We start from the raw sequence: 9,871 nt of genomic DNA on the forward strand, positions 1-9,871 counted from the left end.
AAAAATTCACAAAATATCTGGAAATATAAGATAATCAGTATTAACTTCTTGTTTATTCAAACTGTTGAATAAAAGCAATATTACAGTTGCGATCATGCTGCTGGTCTAAATTCATTCATAGGCCACAGGCCTGCTGATTTTCTAAAAACAGCATTTTTGCTAGTGTGCTTACTTAGGTAAAAATGTTTATTTAAAAGACCAAACAGACTGACTTGGTGTTTCTACTAGAAATATGAGCTGTGATATTTAGTTGAGAGGTTTGGAGGTTTCAGTCTCTCTGATTTGTTGATATTTTCCTGATCTTTCCTCCCAGGGTTTAACCATCAAGCCTTTAGTGAAATGGTTGAAAGTTCCTCGCAGCACAAACAGAAAACCCACCATTAACGAAGAGATCCACGAGCGTGTGAGTCAATATCACTTCCAATACTCTCCTGCCTCTTTTCTGTCTCTGTTTCTCATCACCTGTCTCCCTCTGTCCCTGCCTGACTGCCTGTGGTGAAATGTGTGAGTGATGATGTTGACTTTGCTGTCTGTGCAGTGCTGTGATCTGATGACTGAAACGTCAGCATTGCGACAGACAGACTGACGTTAGACTCTTCATTCCAATGAATTAATCATCAGAGCTCTTTTTTGCCTTTCCACAAATAGATGTGCACATATAGGCAGAGGTCACACGGCCCCTTGCCATTTACCTCATCCTCTTTCTGAAGGCCTTACACACCCTGCTGCTGCATGCACACTGCGGTACTCAAGGCTACCTGCTGAGCACTCTAAAACCTGCGCTAAAGATAGACTGTAGTGTAGCTGAGCTGGCAGAAGAGATACAAAATAAAATAGGAGAGATTCTGAGAAAATAAAGGAGAAGAGATATTCTCTTGGAAAGCAGCAGTTTCTCAAACCTTATGTGCCATAGCCATTTTTAGAATTCTTTTGTTGTTTTTTTTACATTTCATGGCATCGCTGTCGAAGAGTAAGCTGGAGAGGTGCATTTACTTGTTCTAGAGTTAACAAAAGTTATCATGATTATTATAATGTTTGAGACGAATGTCATATCAAATGTCTGTAAAGTGGGAAGATTTTAAAACAAGCAGTTCATTCATAAATCCATAAGATCTTATATTCATGCTGTGGACATACTGATATGAATTTGTGCTCATGAATCGCCAACAAACAACATGAAGTAAATTATAATATCGATATCATCATCTCATACTGAGAAAGGGAAGGGGGACTACCGCTTTACAGCATTTAATACATAAACACATACATGGGAAACTATTAGTTAATTTTTATAAATTAAATGCTAAACGATTTTTACATACATTAAGCATTTAAAAAAAAAAAAGAGGTGACAAATGAATTTCAGAAAGTGCAATTCTATTTTGACATGAAATTGCATGTAGAATATTATGAGCTATCACAGATTGAAATTGTATTCACACATTTTAACACAGTTTCTTAACAAGCTGTTAACTAACCTACAAATGAAAACAAATTACAGAGTTAACAATTAAATGCATATTTCATGTCAGTAGAAACACAAGTTTACGACACCAGAAGACAGAACACAAAACATGAAACAGTGCAGTGCTGAAAAAGGAAGGGCTAAATAAGGTGAATAGACCAACCAGATTCAATGAACTTTCAACACTGAACTGCTCCCCAGTTGCCAATATCTAGTTCATTTACAAGGAGATATTTTGAAAAATGCCCATATATTTTATGCAAGACGTAGAGTTTTTTTAATCTCAAGGGCACCTAAAAATCCTATATACATTTTTCTAATATATTTCTAATATGATTTTATTTTTCTGTATGCCTGTCCCTTATCTCCTTTCAGAAATTTTTATTAATTTATGTTTTGTTTTACTATCAAAATAGCCTTGGATGCTGACATGAAATAAAGAACCTAATAAATAAATCTAAATGCAGAGATGTAGATAATGAAATGAAATAGCCATAAATAACTTACACAAGCACTGAACTTGTCTGTTCTTCTGTGTTCAGGCTTTTGACCACATTCTGACAGCTGTGGAGGACATAGCCGGTTTGAATGGATACCATCACTGGAGGGACAAGTGAGCGGCACTTATACTCTTATGATAAGAAATGTGCTCAGTGAAAATACAAGAACTAAAACGAATCATTGTTTTTTATCCTTTAGGTGGGAGCAATTTGACAAGAACTATTTGAGTAAGTTGCTGTTGAGAAAGTCTGTGTACCATAAGAGTGAACTGTGGGAGGCCTATCAGAAAATCAACATCAGAGATGCCATCAGTGTCATTGATCAGGTAAAAGTCTTAATGTAGCAATTTATCTGGTATACAGTTTGTATGTCAGCATTATTTTTTAAAGAAATTGTATTAGATTTGGGATTTGCTTGTCCTGTCGTTAAAAAAGTAGAATGGAACGATCACGGTTGTCATGTATGGTGCTGCTTTTCTGCATTTGGACATACAGTATCTCTCCATGGCCCTTTTTTGTAAGGGTTTCCATGCTGTATTATAATTGTTGACCGCTAGATGGAGCCCACACTCAAGAAATTAGTACTAGGTAAAAACCTCACTGCTGTGCAATACAACAATAAAACTGCTATAAAACCACGTATATTTTCATCTGCTTCCACTCTGTAAAAGTGTTTATTCATTCAGCCTTACTCACAGTCGTGGATCATAGATTTTCAATACATTTTCAATTCTAACTTTTTGAATGAACATGAACTATTGTAGCAATGTTACTTAATGTTCTTCATAAAAGTGATACTAGAGTTTTTTATACTGGGGGTTCTCTGGGTTGGATGAGAGTCTGGTTGGGGGTCTCTTGGCCTTTAAAGGCTGAAAGCCCCTGGATTATGGCATTGAGCAGAGGAAGCACTGAGATCTTTTCTCAGGCTCAAGAGAGTCGTATGAGAAGAGCTGAGGATAATTCCTCTCTTTGTTAGTTACCCTGACGCCACTGTGTCTCTGCCAGTATTAGCCCTTTGAAGGCATCTGATACCTGTCAGCTCCAACATCAAACCAATCTACAAAAATACTCAGAGATGGCATCATACAGAGAGAGAGGGGGGGGGAGAGAAAGAAGGGCCTCCAGTAGAGTGATGTATTTAAATATGAATGCATAGAAATGCACGTCATAATTGTTACACACTTCCCACTTGATTCAATCTGATCAGAAAAGTTTAAAACACCTGGAATGTTAGTCACGCAGCACTTTTGTCCCTGAGCGAGACCATTTCCTGTACCCTTGAGTTTCATAGAGCTTGGCTTCCTGAGAGGAGTTATCAAGCTAATATTAGCACAAGATTGAGAGATAGAAAACCTCTGTTCTTATTCGGACCACCCAGTAAAAGAGGCACAGAATCACTCTTTTAATATGGGCAGGGTAAAAACTAAATGTATCAACCAAAACATGAATTTAAACATTTTTAAAAAAGAGAGAGTTTTCTTTTACTTTTGTTCTTGTACATTTGTCACATTTCTGCATGTCTTTCCCACAGGTGTGTACTTACTTACTGTGTGTATATTTTTAATGAACTATGAGCTCATATGTAAGAGTGCAGACCAGACAGTGTTTAAACATCATGCTTATCCACATCGAGAATGATTAGTCACCCACATGGCAGAGTAATCTGTGGTAAGACGAACCATCTATATGGAGAATGGAAAACAGAGAGCTGGTCTTCATCTATATCAGGAGCAACATTTACATTTAGTCATTTAGCAGACACTTTGACTGAAAACTGACTGAATCATTGAAAATGAATGCACACTGAAGGTGTAAGTGCACTTTGCAATATGGCTGTATTATCATCTCAGGTGTGCATTATTTTCAGTAATGCAAGAACTGGAACTGCTTGATATCTAGGCAGTTATAGAACATTAATCAATAGCTTAATAATCTACTGTATATGTCTGGCAGAATCAGAATCGAGCATAGAGTTAGTATTTGATTCTAGGGAATTTCTCTGTCTCTCTCTCTCAGGGTGGGAATGTGTTGACCTCTGCTAGACTCTCTCTGCCTTCCATGGCCAGCAGAACCTCTTTTCCAGAGGTCACAAATGTTACCAACTACCTGTGAGTATGTGAATATGTTTGTGTTTCAGGACATTGAAAAAATATTCTCTTAATCAATGTTTTTTGTTGTCCAGTAAAAACATTTAAATGTCCCTAAAATAACATATATACACCACTGAATACACACTACCATTCCAATGTTTTATGTCAGTAAGAACTGTAATTTTATGAAATATTATTACAATTTAAAATAACTTATTTCTATATTTTAAAATGTATTCCTGGGATAATTTTTCAGCAGTCATTACTCCAGTCTTCAGTGTCACATGATCCTTCAGAAATCATTCTGATATGCTGACTTGGTGCTTAAGAATTTTTTTTTTATTATCAGTGTTGAAATCTGTTTTTTGGGAAAGGAAACTATCATACGATACTATCTTGTCTTACATGTTAAGTGTAACAAACTAAATTTGTACTTAAAACAATATAAAACGATTTTAAACTTATGTTAAAAACATAATACTGAATACATCAAGGAAATGTTTTGTTTAAAAACAATTTAGACAACACAAAACAAAAATACTGATTTAAAAATTATATTTTGCATTGTTTTATTTTTTTGAATGTGTGTTAGTGTGCGCAGGGACATAGGGAGACATTTTGTGCATATCTGTGGTGTAAGTGTACATGTGTTTACATGCATGTTGGTTCCTGTAACTATCTGTGTCTCTGTGTGTGATCCCTCAGGAGAGAAAATGGCAGTGGGGTATGTCTAGACCTCCAGGTGATTGACACAGTGCCAGGAGCCAAGATAGAGGAAGAGCTAGAGACACATCATGTACTTGCTGGAAACCTCTACAAACCCAGGAGACGGGTACATATCCTGCCATACACACATCCTCTCACCGCTCAAGCTCTGAAGCATTATATTGTATCAGTGAAATGGGTGACACTTTGTATGATGTGTTTGCTTCTGTTGACCTCTCCGTCTCTATTCCTGCAGTACCAGTCCCACTACAGTCGCCACTTCATGACAGTGGGTGAAAAAGAGAGACAGGACAGGGAGGTGTTCCAGAGGAATATGCGCAACCGTCTGGAGTCCTTTAAATCCACTCGCTACAAGCGCCACAAGAAGGACCGCAGTCAGAAAAAGGCAAGGGCTCAAAACTGCAGCAAAACACTCTTATGTTGAGTTAGGTGGACCTGAGGGAGGCCAAGGTAGGCTAAGACAGACAAGTGTGTATGTGTGTGTGTGTGTGTGTGTGTAAGGTCAGCTGCCCAAAGGCAATGTAGAGACACGGGTAATGTTTGTAGTTACTGGTATGTGTCATGAGTGATGACTAGCTAATGTGTGTGTGTCTGTGAATGTGCAAGTGCATGTTACCGAGAGAGAGAAAGTGAAAGGGAATGTTACAAGTATTCTTCAATATTAATACTTTTATTCAACAAAGATACATTAAATTAATTAAAAGTGACTGATATAAAGATATAATGTTTCATTGAAAGATTTCTGTTCCAAATAAATGCTGTTCTTTTGAACTTTCTATTCATCAAAGAATCCTTAAAAATGTATGTTTTCCACAAAAATATTAAGCAGCACAACTGATTATTACATTTACATTTACATGTAATCATTTAGCAGACGCTTTTATACAAATGAGGTAGGGTGGCCATGTGTGCCGATTATACGGGACACGTCCTGGCCAGGATTTTTATATTGCCTAAAACATCCAAAGTAGTTTGACCAATAACATGCAGGTATTATGTATAATCGACCAATCGTGGTGCGTGAGAAGGTGAGATCTACAGAGAACGATCAAAGCGATGCAAATACGTGCACGTGTTTGTTTGTTCGTTTGACTTGAACGCGGCTGCGCACCGATCATTGAATGACACCAAAGTACCGCGAGAGCATTCGAAAGCATAAGGAGCCGTCTGCTCTCCATAGCTCTCGTGAATGTCATACAATGATCGATCTGCACAGTGCAAACAGCCAAAACCTGGATATTTTAGGCAATATAGAAATCCTGGCAAGGATACGGCCCGTAAAAATGGCCCGTATGGTCACCCTAAAATGAGGAGAACAATAGAAGTAATCAGACGAACGAGAGAGCAACAGTATACAAGTGCTGTGACAAGTCTCAGTTAGTCGTGCACAGTACACATAGCTAGGGTTTTTTTTAATAGAATGGAACAGTGTTTCCTAGCAACGACAACCACGCTACAATCTAATGAGAACAGAAAACAAAACCCTTACAAACTGCTGTCCTCTTCTGCTGCTCGACTGCTTCTTATTACATTAATACTAATGTTTCTTAAGCACCACCTCAGCAAATTCGAATTATTTCTGAAGGATCATGTGACACTAAAGACTGGAGTAATGGCTACTGAAAATTTAGTTTTGTCATAGCAATAATTAATTACATGAAAAAATATTGAAATAGAAATTTTATATAATAAGTTTAATATAATTTAACTGTTAATAAAATAAATGCAGCTTTGGTGAGAAAAAGAGATTTCTTTCAAAAGCATTAAAAAATCTTACATATTGTATATATACATGCATAAACACACACACACACATATATATATATATATATATACAGTGGGTACGGAAAGTATTCAGATATATATATGTGTGTGTGTGTGTGTTTATGCATGTATATGTGTGTGTAAATAGCTTATTAAGCTATGATGATTAAGATAAGTTTACTTTATTTGTTTAATATTGTTTTACAGCGGAAAGGGTCAGATGCTAAAGAGCAAGACACCAATGACAAACCCCGACGAAATGTCAGCTGGCAGGACAAAGGTTGGTTGTCAAATTAACTGTTAATTAAGCTATGTTCTGCTACTAAAAGTTCCCAGTGCATTGTGGGTAATATGTTTTTGCACACGTCTTCAGACCCAGCTGTGGTTCCAGTGGTATCTGAGGAGGATAAACATGATCCTTCTGAACCAGATAAAGATGACGATGTAGGCATCACTTTTGTGGCTCGCAAAGCCCCAGAAACACCAAAGGAGAGACCCAAATCAGGTGAAATATGATTATGAGAACTGATTGTTTCCTGTCCCCAACACTTCTATATCTTCTTGTGTCTCTTTCTGTTCTTTCAGTACCAGCTGCACTGGATGTTTGTCAGAGCCCAGTTGCAGCCCCTCCATCGCCAACATGTGGAGAGAAAAACCTGCCGTGGAAAAGTGGCATGGGTTCCCTCCCTCCATGTGTGTCCGTAGAGGCAACTAAAATTATCCCTATAGACCTGCAGCAGGCTTGGAACCAGAGCATCTCCTCTCTGGAAAGCCTGGCTTCTCCTCCAGCACCTCCGGAGCCTCAGCACCCACGTGTTAGCACCCTCTCGAGGCTGGGAGGACCCCTGCGGACCCCAGCGAAGGGAAAAAGTAGTGGTAGTGCAGGATCAGGAAGTAATACAGGTTCCCCAAGTTCAGGGCAGTTCAAGTTCCCTACAGGGAAGGAGGAAGAGGAGGAAGGTGCCCTCTCTCAGCAGCAGCAGGAAATGCAGCCGCTAATGTCATCTTTGAGGCCGCCGCCACCACCTCCTCCACCACCTGCCGCGCAATCCGCCGGAAAGAGAAGGAATCCTTGTGTTTATCTTAGAAGTCTGGTGACAGTGCCACCTTCTGGTGCGGAGCCACAAAGCAGGAGGCCGACCCAGCTGTAAAATCTCCCTCTTTCCTGTTTTATCTTTTCACGACCCTCAATCACCTTACTGCAGACATTTACCTCCTCAGGCCAGACTTTGTTTTTTAGAAAGTCAGTAAATTCCTTTCTAAGAGACTATTAATTTGTTTTTTTTTTAGCGCTAATAGGTTACGTGGGTTTAGAAATGGTTGGTAGAGTTTGCTGAGGGTCCAATCCTTTGTGTACAGGGCAGTTCCTTTTACAGTTCCTTTTTTTCTTAGTTTGAAGTGATCTGCCCTGTATTATGTACCTCTGCATATGTGATTGTCAAAATGTACAACCACTGAACATATATAAGGCTAAACCACATTCCAAGGACCTACTGGGTGTGTCTGTCAAACAGTGTTTTTTTCACTCACATGAAAGAAAAGAAAATCACTTCATGGTTACTCATAACCTCACAGCTTTAATCAGCCAATCCATCTTAAAACAAAAATGAGTAATACTGAGGTCTTCCCTTTTCAGACTGGGATGACAAAGTAACACATTATAGAAAGCACATGAGGTTAAGGTCACACGTCTTCAATCAGAGCCATTATCTCTCAGTGGGTTATAAATATGCATAACAAATCCACACCCACAGCATTGGGTGACAAAAAACCCATGATGGTTGTCATCAGGAGCACTTATGCTGTGTACAGGATATATACGCTTCTATGCAGCACATTACCTGTTCTTTGTTGTTGTGTTTGGGCAAAAAAAGCAAGGTGTGTTCATTTATTTTGTATTTATGTATCATCTTCATGCCTTTTAATGCTTTTGCTTTCTGAATAACAGGGTTTTGTGAATCTGCATTTTAATCTACAAAGCTATATTCATAGCTGTTTTAATAACCAAAGTGTATAATGTTAATGTTTAACGTCATTTTTGTCCATCATTAATTATGACACTATATTTATAATCATGAATAATTAATTAAGGATCATCCAAATTTTATGTGCTTAATCAGTAGTAGGGGCCTGAAAAACTGTCACCATGTAAATTGTGTGCCTAATAATATTGTAGGTCTGATGTGATGCAAAATGTCTACAGAAATAATTTACAGAGGCAATGCACAGACTCATCTATATAATCTAATGCACTTATTTTAATGAGGTTTAGCATGATCAACCGTATGCAGGCACAATGACTTGGAGATGGATGTCATTTTTTGTTTTCTAAATATGTCGACTCTCGGTCTGTTGCTTTATACCACATCTTCATCCTACAATGGAACAGAATTTAGGTTTTGCACTTGGTTTAGCCCAATTGTACCTATGGTGTTGTTGAAGCTGCTGTCCTATTGTTTTGTATTGCTGTGTAATTCTTTGTATGTACTGATGATTGTTGTGCCTTGAGAGGGACAGTGGTAGATGTTGAGAAAGAGGCCTTGTTGATCTTTATTTTGCCTGTAAACAGTATGAAGTGGTTTAGTGCTACTGTATGTTGTCTTACTTGAACTTGTGTTAGCAGAAATGTTGCCCCAGTCATTTGACCCCATTGAAATTGAACTGGAATTAAATTATCCATCCATTAAATTTAAATTACATTTTAATCTCTTTTCTCCCAAATGTGTTTATTTTTGTAGGCATCTGTATTAGGTATCTGTGTGCCAAATATTGAGTTTGAATAGCTTCCTGGAATAAAGTTAACACAAGAGAGGACAGCGCTTTTGAATGACACTAGTGTTGTCTCATCATTTCATGTTAATTTACCTTTAATGTTTAGACAAAAACATATCATTTATATATTCCAGACTGTCATATTTAGCTGGTCTCAGCTGGCTTTTCATTCATTTTAGGTAGATCCTCAGGAGGCCCATTGAGGGAACCCTTTGGTGAATAATGAAGTTATATTCCCCCTTCAACCCAGGAGTCCCTGTGGTTTAGGCAGGGCTTCCCTAGACTGCCCTCAAAAGACCACAGCGCATTTATGTGCTAATGTGCCATTTTCTCTTCCTCAAGCCCTGAAACAGATCTCAGCCAGCGATGAAGTCACCGGCGAGAGAACAAAAGTTAGATTTGAATGTGGAGACTTAAAACCGATTCCACCAAGTGATTTTCCCACCTAACTAAAATATCAGGGTTTTCTGTTGTTGCCCCTCAGAAGCAATCTTATAGATTTCTCAGGTCATGTTCATAAATAACTGTTTCAATGAGCTCTTTAGGCCTTTTGT

General features: G+C 38.2%; 1 protein-coding gene across 1 annotated transcript in view; it reads left to right on the forward strand.

The window, feature by feature from the left end:
- Nucleotides 1-7,884, forward strand: part of slc9a5 (solute carrier family 9 member A5) — a 24,716-nt gene extending 16,832 nt beyond the window's left edge. The window contains exons 9-14 of the mRNA XM_016248371.1: nt 3,982-4,073; nt 4,761-4,887; nt 5,017-5,166; nt 6,753-6,825; nt 6,919-7,050; nt 7,131-7,884. Coding sequence (XP_016103857.1) covers nt 3,982-4,073; nt 4,761-4,887; nt 5,017-5,166; nt 6,753-6,825; nt 6,919-7,050; nt 7,131-7,696 — 1,140 coding nt within the window. The 3' untranslated portion in view covers nt 7,697-7,884. The remainder of the gene's footprint in view (nt 1-3,981; nt 4,074-4,760; nt 4,888-5,016; nt 5,167-6,752; nt 6,826-6,918; nt 7,051-7,130) is intronic.
- The last annotated feature ends 1,987 nt before the right edge of the window (nt 7,885-9,871 follow it).

This window comes from Sinocyclocheilus grahami, unplaced genomic scaffold, assembly GCF_001515645.1.
Source record: "Sinocyclocheilus grahami isolate Dianchi unplaced genomic scaffold, SAMN03320097.WGS_v1.1 scaffold876.1, whole genome shotgun sequence".
NCBI lineage: Eukaryota > Metazoa > Chordata > Actinopteri > Cypriniformes > Cyprinidae > Sinocyclocheilus > Sinocyclocheilus grahami.